The 13,115-nt window shown below is 37.2% G+C and overlaps 1 protein-coding gene across 1 annotated transcript in view; it reads right to left on the bottom strand.

The window, feature by feature from the left end:
* COG5 (component of oligomeric golgi complex 5) overlaps positions 1-13,115 on the bottom strand; it is a gene marked incomplete at both ends in the record, with an annotated part of 182,010 nt that overhangs the window by 33,786 nt on the left and 135,109 nt on the right. Inside the window, 3 exons of the mRNA XM_079542014.1 lie at positions 8,723-8,822; positions 10,258-10,419; positions 11,230-11,434. Of these exons, the coding sequence (XP_079398140.1) occupies positions 8,723-8,822; positions 10,258-10,419; positions 11,230-11,434 (467 nt within the window). The remainder of the gene's footprint in view (positions 1-8,722; positions 8,823-10,257; positions 10,420-11,229; positions 11,435-13,115) is intronic.

Raw genomic sequence — 13,115 nt, 5'->3', positions numbered from 1 at the left:
TAGAGTACAGATAGAACACAATGATGGGATAATGCACTGAGCCATACAATTTTTGTGGGTAATACTAAAAATAATTTAAGAACAACTGCAGCAAAGCTGACTTTTCATTATATATATTTTGATGCTAATCTTATGTAATGCATTTGGTGCTGATCAGCATGACAAAGATCAGTGCTCTAAAAATATCTGAGCATGACAGACAGATGGATGCTACTCAGCCTATATATCAATCCATTACATTCACTAAAAATAGGACACTGCATTACAGAAGGCATTGGTTGCACTGGCACACAAGAAGGTGTTATCTCAGCTGGTTCAAAGAAAGATTTGGCTACCAAAAGAAACTGGTGAACTCCTGAACACTGAGAAAACCTAACATCCAAGAGCTTCCTAGCACACAGCCAGCAATACGTGGAGCTGCAAACCAGCTATACCACCACTGATACATGCTCTTTTCAAGGGCTAAGAAGCTGGAAGAAACAGCAAATGCTATATTAAAATCAGTCATGTACGGCTGACAAGCATCACCGACAGAAAAACATGTTTAGGAAAGAATATCTTTTGAAGCTCTGGCGTTTTAAGAAAATCTTAAGACCAGAAATGTTCCTGAAGAATAAACCAGCATCTCCCAACTTCTGCCTCAGAGATTTATTTACATTAGAAGCGTGAAAGCATGAATTCCAGATGCAAGTAAAAATTACCCCAATCTGTCAGCATTTTAAGCTTCCTCTTGAACAGATTTCGCATGCCGCTCTCTTTCGATCTCATTCACATCTTGGCTACATTCACAGCAATAAATTAAACAGCATTAGGAAAGGTTCCTGGACTGTGCACATGATCATCTCCACTGCTGAACTGCTGGGACAGTCCTTAGCAAGTGTTTGGCCTAAGAAGTGACTATTCTCCCAGCTGATCTCCAGAGATGGATCACGGCTTCACACTGCAGAGATTATGCCCAGAAGGACCGTGGCAGGCAGCCACTGTGTTTGGAGGAGAGCCCTCACCAGCCCCGAGGCAGCCTGCTTTCTACCAGCTGGCCTCAGGGCCCAGGCACATCCCAGTGGTTGGGACAGATGTCACTATTCCATCCCATGCCAGGGACGTAGGAAGTTCACAGCTAGGAGAGCAAAGCAGGTCCTGAGTGTCAGTCAGAAGTCTTTGCTAACCTTGGATTCTTGACAGAGCGACAGATATTAACATAAACATCAGAACAACAGCATGGAACAATTTAATACACAGCCTTTCTGTAGCAAAAACAGACACATTTTGCTGATCTTTGAAGTGAGGCCAGCACTAACCAGAACAAGCCTCAGTGATATAAATTCGCCTTCAAACAGATGAGACCAAGCTCATTTACTTATATTCATTGCTCTGAGGTCAGTCAGATGCATTTCTTTCCACATCTATACTCTGTGGGGACAAGCAGTGAGTGATTGGGATTTCTGTTCTCTGAAGGAGGGGTTAAAATGACAATAAATTGTTATATTTTTGTGTTTCTCATCCTCTCTATTGGTATTTTCTTTCTTAAATAATAATGCAGTAAGAACACCTGTGATCAAAAACATGTTACTCATAATTACGATGGATAATAATACTTTCTACACTAAAACAGTTCCAATTACAATCTTAAGCACCAGTTAACTGAAAGGGAGATCTCAGTAAACACTCAACAGATATAGTTTAGATATAGTGTCTATTAATTTTACTCATGGAATTTTTGTGTTGGAGTTGATTCACATTTAAACATTAGTCCAAGCAAGTATTTTTAAAATATGTGAACAAACAACGCAAGGCTAATTCAAGGTTTCCCTGTTACTTCCCAAGAATCTTTCTGTACTACCATATTACTGCTCATATTACTGCTCTAGCACTCTGCCACTGGTGCACAGTCTAAAACCATATACAACGTTACGTAACTCAGATATTTACTTAAGTAAATGTAAATGAATCTCCATATACTACTGTGATCCCAAATAGTGAGAAACAGCCTGCCCACTCTTCATCACACGTGTCAGCTGATGCTGACTTTTCCCTGAAAACAAGCCAGAATTTCAATGCTTAATTCTCCAAAAAAAAAAAAAAAAAAAAAAAATCTAGACAAATATACTTGTGCACTGAGTGTGCAGTAGTTCATTGCCTCTGGGATCAGAATGCCAAGTTCTTACTTTGTCTTTTGGCATGTTCACTACTAGAGGTTTTTAATACATGGATCAATGTCCCGCCTTTGAAAACATGTAACAATTTGAACTTCAGTGTGGGTACTCTACTTTTTGAGACACTCACGTCTTCTCTTTAATCTCTGAATTCACTTCTATTCCTGGGTCTTCAGCATTTTTCCTTTGAAATGTATAAAATACACCAAATACCATCTTAAGTTTTTGTACGAAGCTCAGGGGAAGAATTCTTCTAAATGCCAGGAAGTACTGTAAATTCTCTTCTCTACAGCTGAAAAATATTCAGGTAGCTTACACTAGGCAAACCTGTTAATCAGAAAATCCCACACTCGCTGCCTAGGGTAAAATCCTGAGCAGATGCCAAGCACCTCCCATAAGCTGTGAGCAAAGGATAGATTTGTAGCTCTCCCAGAGCACTGCACACAGGCTGTAGTTTGGGCCTCCACATCATTCATAACTTTTGTAAGATATACGACACAAGTCCAACCTTATTTAGTTAAGAGAATTTTAAAAAAATATTCAAATTCCGTACTTCCTTCCTCCCTCATTACACCCACTCTCCTTTTCCATCTTTTGAGTGCTTCCCCTTTATAACTGCTTGCAAGTCTGACAGTGGGGAAGATCTCCATTAAGTCATCTGCCTGCAGCCTCTTGTCTCTTGGAAAGATCCCTTTTTTGGACAATCTGTTAAAATTTATAATTCCATAAAATACAAACATTCCATATTTAGGAACTTTGTTCTAATTACAGGAAATCACAGCTCCCACTGACTATCTGCCCTAGCCATAGGATAAATCTGCCTAGTGTAATGTGACCATACAGGTTCCTGCTTTGTCTGTAAACAACCAGACCTGACCTTGCTCTGTTTGTGCTCCAAGCTGAATGAGAAAGTTGTGCTCGGCCTGAGCTGGTCACCCTGGCTTGAAGTGAAGCTGTCCTGGGAGCACAGCAGAGTGAGCTAATGTTTGCCTAAACCTAAAGCACACCATTACATGTAAAAGTGATTTTTAAGACAGTTTGATCCTCCAAATGCTAGCATAATCACTCCCACCTGCTACAAAAAGCAAGTGGGCAACCTGATTTTTACAATTCTGCCTCTGACAACTGCCCTTTGCTTGTTTTAATGGTCAAAAGACACCAGTCCCCTTGTCTCTGGCACTTAAGCCTTATGGTAGTAGGTGGCACGGCAAGGCAACCTCCACAACACTGACAGCAAGAGAAGGACTGCTGTGGAACTCGGACTGCAATTACTAAAGACAGCCTGATAGGATGGCTGTAGCTCTGGTGAACAAACCACTAAGAAGCCTTCAGGTTTAAGAAGTAGGAGAACTGCATCTTCTCTAAACAACTGCATTGTCATGTTCACAGCGCAACACATTCCATCTCGGTGCACTTGGTGGGTGTGTTAGTGTATTTCAATCCACCCACATGCAAAACTGAACAAAAATAGCACAAAAGAACATACAGTACTTACATTTCAACTCATAATACATAAGATAACTGAAATAATCACTCAAAAGGCAGAAAGAATGCAACAAAAAAAGACAACAGTAAATATTACTTGAAATAGTCCTGCACTGGGAAGGGAATAGACTAGATGTCCAAACAGGTCTCTGCCATCTCAATGAAGACAAAGGATATTAGAATTTATGTTTCTGCTTGTTGGCCAAAGTACCAATCTTGTAAACTCCCAGAGCTTTTAGTTCTCAATGTTTCATGACTTGTCTCTGCAAGACATCCAGTTCTAAGGATTAGTAAGAGAAATAATACATCCCTATCAGCAGTCAAACCAAAACACAGTGATTGCGAAATTGTAACAAAAAGATTTCCATTCAAAATTCAGCTCAGTAAATGATAAAATTACAGCTAGTAAGTTAGGGAAATGTAGTTTTGTCTTTACTTCCAATCAAAAAGTGACTATCATTTTCATTTTTATATACATAAAAGAACAATCTAAGAAGCACACCGGGAGAAAGAAAGACAAAAAACCAGAAACTCAAAGATTTAAAAGACTCCTGAAATCAATCACCTCTCTTTGCCAAAAATAGACAACCAAAATCTTCTTGGTCACAAAGCATTACTGCAGATTATCACCCTTGAGCAATAGTCTTCAAAGTGGCATGCGTGCACCACAGGATTTATGCAAGATGATGGGATGCGAGAAGAAAATACTGAAACTTCAATAGTACATGTAGGGTGGATTCTACAGGAACCCACAAGAAAAGATGCTATGCTGTACCTCACCGAGGAGGGGCTGGTGAGTAATGTGAAGCTCAAGGGCAGCGTTGGCTGTACTGACCACAAAATGGTGGAGTTCAAGATCCTTAGGGCGTCAAAGAGAGCACACAGGAAACTTGCTACTCTGGACTTCAGGTGAGCAGACTTTGACCTCTTCAGGGAACTAACTGCTTGACAGGGCGATATAAGAAAAGAGGGGCCCAAGAAAGCTGGTAAGTATTTAAGGACCATATGCTCCAAGCCCACAAGCTGCACGTCCTACGAAAAAGGAAGGCAGATAAGAATACCAGGAGGCCTCTGTGGATCAGCAAGGAGCTCCAGGACTTACTTAAGTGCAAAAATAAAGTCTATAAGGAGCGGAAGCAGGAATGTGTTACCTGGGAGAACTACAAAGAAGTTGTCTAAGCAGCCAGGGATCAGATTAGGAAAGCTAAAAACCAGACAGAGCTAAATCTAGGCAGGGACATAAACAAGAAGAAATTCTACGGGTATATCAATGATAAAAAGAAGGCCAGGGAAGATGTGGGCCGTCTCTGGAAGGAAACTGGAGCCCTAGTCAAGAGGGATATGGAGAAAGCTCAGGTGCTCAATGACTTCTTTGCCTCAGTCTTCACTGGCAAGGGCTCTGCCACACTGCCCAAGTTGCAGAAAGCAACAATAAGAACTTGGAAGATTTGTCTGTTGTTAGTGAAGATCAGGTTCGAGACCATCTAAAGAACCTGAAGGTGCACAAGTCCATAGGATCTGATGAGATCTCCATGGGTTCTGAGGGAACTGGTGGATGAAGATGCCAAGTCACCATATTTGAAAGGTCATGGCAGTCTGCTCAAGTTCCCACTGGTGCGAAAAGGGGAAACATAACCCTCATTTTCAAGAAGGCTGTGAATGCCCCCTCCTTAGAAGCATTCAAGGACAGGCTGGATGGGGCTGTGAGCAATCTGGTTTAGTGGGAAATGTCCCTGCATGTAGCAGAGGGGTTGGAACTAGACAATCTTAAAGGTCCCTTCCTATCCAAAACATTCTATGATTCTATGTATATAATTTATACATATAACAGTAATGCACACTCAAAAAGTTTTTTCTGGTTACAGTACATGACAAAAAACATCTGGAGAACATTACCCCTGAGATTCCCAACATGCAATTACTGCTGCCATTTCAAAGCTACCTAATGAAGATGCTGGTAAGATACAAGCTCTCTTTTCTGTCTCTTCTCAACAACAAATTACATAAATGGGTCAAAATCTAAGAGGCAGATTTGTGAGCTCTGATCTTTTGTTAAGCAGCACAGATTCATAAAAAGAAAAAAAAAAAAGGAAATTACTCAACTACTTCTTTGTTTTCAGGAAATGCGACTTAGAAGTTTCTCGTGAATCTCTCCCCTCCATTTGTACTTACTGTCAGTATCTGATGAAACATTTGATTTCCCTTATGTGGCCAGATAAACATGACAATTTACTCCATGCGTCAACGAAGATGGTAACTTAGGGTATTTGCAAACTGGAATAATGAACCCCCTTAAAAACTCTTAAAGAGAAAATTCAGTGGGTATTTCTTTGTTTGCTTGTTTTTTAAGTTAGGGAGCCCTTACTTGTACAAACAAACAAATAGTTAAGAGATAAAATCTGCCTCCATAAGCAGTAGGTATGTTATAAAGTATGGAATGGATTACAATGTGCAAATTCAGAAGAAGAAGATTTCATTCTTATCCAAAATACAAGATCAGGTTTTTTAATATCTTTTCTGATCGGGAATGATAAGGACATAGAAATGCTGACTGAACAGAAATCTGTAACGTCTGTAATAATTACAAGAATGCTTGGGCTGTGTGATTTAGGAAAATGTGAACAAGAAGACACAAAATAATAATGAAGTAGAGAAAATACACCAAGCACTCTTCCTCAGCATCACCTAACAAAACACAGGATGGGTGAGGAGGTTAAAAGTTAATAGCTTTACATATATTTTTAATTAATGCTACGTGTAATTGTACCTTCAAACTATGCATTATAAGAACATCTGTAATTACGCTGAGTGAAACAAGTACAATAACTTTGAATATGTCATGGCGTACAACATCAGGCATTGACAAAGGGTTAACTAAGTTACAGATTCACCCAGCAACAGAATAAATCTACCTACTGCTCACAAGTAGTTATTTATATCTTCTTTGAAATCATTTGAACCGGTGAATACAAGAATAGGTTTGAGGCACAGCAACAGCTGGTGAGAGGAGAGGAAACAGGAAAACCAAAAGCCAGCAGTGTACAGACTCACGAGCAATGGAAATAGACATTTTGGATTCATTGGAAAATATCTTTTGTTCTTGTTTTTATTTTAATTCTGCATGTCCATACTGCAATATGCTGCTATTACTCAAAGTTAAAATTCTGAATAATACTTTTCTTTTTACTTATTCTATCAAAAGCTAGCTAAAGAATCAGTGATAAAGTCTTAGTAAAATGTATTTTTTTTTTTCTGAAATAATTATTTCATCTAGAAGGAACTGAAAGAATAGCAACCTGATATCAGTCTGTTTGCAGTTTTAGAACTTCACATTTTTTTAACATTCTCACCATTCAAATCTACCTACAGCAGCTTGCCAAAAAGATTAAAACAATTAAAAAAATCCTAATGATTCTTAAAAGTACCCTTCTATCCTTCTTTGTGGAGAATTCTGATGTTTTTTTTGTTTGTTTGTTTTGTTTTGTTTACTTTTGATTTGCAAGATAACTTTGTTGTGAATTCCTCCAGGAAACTCAATTTCCATCTTTAGCATTGGTAGATTATAGCTATCAGAAATCAGGCATCAGAACAGAAATGTCAAATGGTCACCCTTCTGAGCTTTAGAAAGCTAACATTGTAAACTGGATTGCAAGACTGAATGAAGATTGCATTCTTGGCTACACCACAAATGTGTAATGAAAAAGTGGTGTCTGACATAGCTCCTGTTCTACACATGGTGAACATTTCAGTCTCAATCTGTCTGCCCAAAAATAGGCACAAAAAAGCATTTAGATGTTCTAGACTATATCCCACAGGGCTGGCAAGCATGATGTAGGACATGTGAGAGATGCTCTTCTGGAAAGGCAGCTGGAGGCCAGGGAAGGTATTTTAGTATTTTACAGATGACACCATACACTTTGGCACTGCGTTAAGCCCTTCCTGTTTTTGTTTTTTTTTTTTTAAGATATATATCAGTAAGGAAATTAAAAATTGCAAAAACAAAACACAACAAAACAGCCCCCACCCCCCAAAAGTAGCAGTGCAATACACAGTTTGTATTGTTTTACAATTTGCAGGTATATCCTTGAAGGATTTTCATTCTGTCAGTTTGACTAATCCTGTCTCTTGATTTTTCAGTTTCAAGTGTTATTTTCACTCAAATTCAAGTAGTTCAAGGCCTTAGATTCCCTCCTAACTCCTACATTATTTTAGTTACAGTCAGCTAGCACAAAGCCACAAATCACATATTTTTCAGCATACTTCCACAAATCCTTTTCCTTAGGGCTTCTTAAGAAATTGCTAGCTGGCTGATCACAGAATGATGCACGTTCCTGAACAAGCCACCGGCCAGATTCAAACTTTAATAGAAGCGGTGAGCACAGCAGACCCTGGTGCCATCTCAGTTACAGCTGATAAGTATGCCAGTATTTGACTCTTCACACCAAGATAAATATAGATGTAACTTTACTTCCTTTTACTCAAGTTTCTTGCCAACTTAATAAACACACTAAATTTCTTTTTTGAGCAAACTCTAGTCTGAAATTATGGCACCATCATTTGGCATCTTTAAACGAAGACTCAACTTAAGAACTAACTTCTAAGATATAGCAAAATAATCCCAGTACATAGATTTATTTAAAAATTTTAAATATTCTTCATGGCCTTCATGACTGCTTCAACTGTATTCCTTTCCCATACACTAGCTTGCAAACTGCCAATACAATTCATTAAACAGATATGGTAAACAAACTATTTGCTGTTGAATTTCAAATTTTTAAAGCTATTCAGAGAGAGCATGATTACACTGAATTGAATAATCTTGATTTTATTTAAAGACAAAAAGATTATTTTTAATTAATATTACAACTTCAATTTTCAGTTATACACACAAACTGCATTGGAATCCATAGTCTGTATGCTCGAAGGCAAAACTTAACTGAAAATATTTCCAAGTGGAAAGCTTTCAAAAGTTTTGTCTATCCAGACAGCATTACTATTATGCTGTAAATCTACAAAAAAGAGAACATCCTACACAGAAAAAAAAAAAAAAAAAAAGAAGTTTCAAAAATGTTTAAATTACTTACAAGCTGTTCAGACTTTACACCATAGAGCTGAATGGTCTTTGCCACATTTTTGGCCACAGCTAAACTGAGGTCTGGATCAACAGCAGCCACATTTAGCTCACTAGAAGCAAAGATTGCAAATCTTAATGAATAACTTAGCAGTGCTGCATTTAATTGATAAAGAATTACCTACAAATACACAGTTACGCAGCAAGTCAGCTTAGAAGAAGTAATACATAACCAAGTCTTTCTAGGCACTGTAATTCAGTTTACAATTTAACAAGTCATTTGGGAATTTTATGTGCAGAATGTTCCTATTCTGGTAAAAATGAGCAAAGTTTAGGAATGACACTTCAGTTTGAAATCACTATTAGTAAGCCATTCAAAAATATTGACTGCAATTAACTACATTCAAGCTTTGGCAGCAGCCTTCACACATTACAGGTGAATACATAGTCATTCAACTCTGGAATTATATGAGCTGTGCAGAAATACCCAGGGGATGCCTTAGCTTGACACAACTAATAAGCTATGTTTAAGGCAATACTATGTAGTAACAAAGGCATCAAGGGAGTGACAGGGTACAAATGGAAGACAGAACAGATTTCTAAATCACTTCCAGTATTCCTTGTTCATGGAACCCCACAGATCTCCATCAGCTGGGGCTGCATTCATATATACTGTACTGTGAATGCAGACAAGCACAAAGAGAATCTGAAGTGAATGTAATGCAGCCAGTGATTAGTTTCTCTCAATAACTTATAAAGATTCCCTCCCCATCTTTCCCCAAAGCCTTATCTTCTCTGCACCAAACAACCCCAACTCTTTTATCCTCTCTTCACAGGAGAGTTACTTCAGCCCTTACATCTTTCTTATGCTGTGTGACCCAGAGCTGAATGCCATTTTCCTTTTTCCTAAGGCAAGGAGGAAAATAACATCAGCAGCCACACAGATACGCATTTTCTGAGCATTGCCAACTCCCAGTCACAAGTACAGTGTCCATATTTAACATTAACCAAAAAACACACACATACACACACTGAAGTGCACACTCACAGTGCAAGAACACTGCCCACCATTTTCAGGCTCTACTACACAGACTAGTCCTTACCAAAGTCTGAGGAGTGAAAATACTCCCCTGCTAATTTAAGTATCACATTTTACAAATTCCAACTGGAATCATCTTCATCAACTATCATCTCACGGCTTTGCTGTAACAGATTACTTACATCAGGGATTACCATTTGCAGACAAGTAACTATTATTTTATCTTTGATACAGTCAGAATAATGAAGATATCAGACATTTACAATAGGCATAAAATTTCTCTTCCCCATGCTTTGTAAGCTCTAGAAGTTAAACTAAGTGAATGTTTCAGTTGTTCCAGAACAACTGAACACAGAAGAGAAATCCTGACTTAATTTTTATGATAATCAGTTATAGAATTAAAGAGTAACCAATGTTTTATTGGTAACAAAGTCTCATTTCTTAAGTTGTAACATAAAAAAAAAAAAGTCACCAAAGATTACATTTTTCAATGTATTATATGTGCATACCTGGCTATCGTTTTGATGATGCTGTCAAGCTCATCAGAAGAGGGAGGGTTCCGACCTCCAGGAGGGAAGACAAGATTGATAGGATCAAAGAGTCGAGATAGGGATTTTGACAAATAAGCAGCTTCATATTGTTGCAGCGAACCTTTCAAGGCCTTTTCTGGGCTGCAAGGATGAGACAAAATCAGTACATTTTAAATTAAAGTACCCAGTAGCATTGAACCTTTTCAGATCATACAAACTTTACAGTATCCAACACGTTTTTTCTTTCTGCTATCAAAACACATACATTTGAAAAAAACTGAGTACTGAATAACAGCCTGCTTCTCACTTGAATCACATAATTGGTCAGGCAGCCATCCTGCCCAGCTCAGTACAGTTCCTAGCCCTTTCCTTAAGACCTATATGGAATCCCCAGTTCAAGGTGTTCTTGAGAAATAATTCTATAAATAGTTCTATAAACACCAGCTAAAATAATCACTTTATTTTGCAAAAGTCCAGAAATCTTAAGCCTGTTACAGTTTGAACTTTGCAGTATCTGCCAATCAAATAATACTTTTCTACAATGTATAAACATACAAACTGTGAATCATTACAAAGTGAATGCTTGTCACACTCCAGTGATTCTGATATCATTAACAGAAAGCTACTGCTGTAATTGCAATATATATAAAACTGAGTTTTGATCATTCTGCTTTTTCTTTTCCCAAAGAAACAAAAAAATAAAACTAGCTCCAACGTAATATTACCAAGCACTTTGAGAAGGACAAGTCAATCTAACACTTCTAATTATGTATTCTAACAAGAATATCACAGCTTTAAAATAGCATTAAAACAATTAACAAGGCAAAAAAAAATATTTTTTTTAATTTTCCTGCTATGACTAGTTGATTAACACCAAATACTCTAAGTACTCTGTTTTACTGCATAGCACCAAGCTTCACATTGCATTTTATTAGGCTTCATAATACATACTCATAATCTTGGGTTTTTTGCATGAATATGTCCTGTGCATCTTCCTCCATTTGTTGTAGTTCAGTAAAGAGATCAGGACTTCCACTTGTGTTAAAATTCCTCTGAATATTTTGACTATATTGTTGCAGGCGCTTCCACAAGTCGTTATAAAGTCTCAGTAATTTAGGGTATTCTCCTTCAAAAGCTTGTTTCAAAAACATAGAAGCTAGAAAATAAAGTAGTAAGTAATGTGCTTTACTAAGCTTAAACTAATTTGTTTGATTCGTAAGAATAACCTGCATCCTTGCATTTAAATCACTGAATGATATATAATGTCATTCCCCCTTTAACACTGTTAATGTAATATTTATAATTACTTTCAAAGTGTTATGAGCTGTCATGTTAAATGAAGTTGATGATGATATATATCTAAAGCTCCAGTATAAACTCCACAATTCAAATTCTGGACAGGGGAATCTTACTTTGTGTATTAAATATACCAATCATGGTCACAAACTGTTTAACATCAAACTTAACTGTTAGCACTATTATTCATTTTAGTCCAAAGTGTGATTAGAATTCACTGAATGAAGATTTTCTAACAACAGCTTGGAAGGAGAAAAAGCCTGGAGCTTTGCAACTTTCAAGATACTTGTTTAAAACAAATAACATCTATGAGCCAAACTCCACAAAATCTGCTTTTACACACACCTTTAAAACAATGTACCTAAAATGTAATTCCTATACAAATAAAGAATGGCAAAACTGGCAGAAAAGTCAGCATTACCTTTAGCCTTCAAAAGCTTGCCAGAAGTAACAGGAAATGAAACAAATGTACAACTGCATTAGACACTGCTGTTAATCTTGATCTAACATCAGTCATACTTCATGGATTTCCTCGTTACATTAGGAGATTAACACTGTTACATTCATTCCTAGGTTTTTCAAGTTCTAGACATCTGCCCCATTTGCCTCAGCCCATCCCATCAACTCAAGTACATTCTAATTCTGAGTACTGGAGGATTCACATTTGTTACCAAATGCAGAGCTATTTTAGGTCACAGAACAATGTTCATGCTACTCCTCTGATCTATACGATCCTGAGAGTCTATGATTCATGTCAGTTGATTCAATCACTTAGAGTTAACATGCTAAAGGTGAACATTTTTATATAGACAATCACTTAAAAAATTAAAAGTCTACTTGCTGTAAGCAGTTTTCCCTGAACTCAGAACTGGTAAAGTAAAAACAGCACTCAGTTTTAAAATCCAAACACTCTAAATGTTTATATAAAAACCATTAAAAATTACAACAAGTAACAAGATAAATTTAAGAGCTACCTTATTTCTGAAATTTGATTGATCCCATTAACTGATGTCACAGTTCTAGTCCTAAAACTTTGTGCTGAAAATAGTTAGCACACATTCTGCACAAACACATGAGATCCCTAGTATGTACCTGCTGCTGTTAAAGTACATGTAAGGCAAACAGTAAAATTAATATGTTTTAACACAGGATGAATACATTTTCATTTGTAACATCTAGTTACTTAGCAACCACTGAACATGAATCAAACAGCTACTTCCTCAAATTATACTCTTGCCATTTAGCAGAGCAGGATCAAATTTTGAAGGGCCAATGCAACAGCTGAGATCACAAGATTAATGCAAACTTTATGCACTTTGTGTCTGCAAAAGACTCACTTTATATTCCGTATACAAATTTGAAAGATGTATTTGTGAAAGCCCCAAATATGATCAAATTGCATGCTGCATCAATATGACAACAGTACTCTTGTGTTTATAACATGATTTAATATTGTTGGTTGTATCTGCTAATTATTTATTACATTATAAATATGTGCAGAACACTCTGTATAGTCAGAACATTACCAATTATCTATATTT

This window comes from Tetrao urogallus (assembly GCF_951394365.1).
Source record: "Tetrao urogallus genome assembly, chromosome: 1".
NCBI lineage: Eukaryota > Metazoa > Chordata > Aves > Galliformes > Phasianidae > Tetrao > Tetrao urogallus.
Note: the sequence above shows the minus strand (reverse complement) of the source record. Positions and strands in the feature narration are given on the sequence as shown.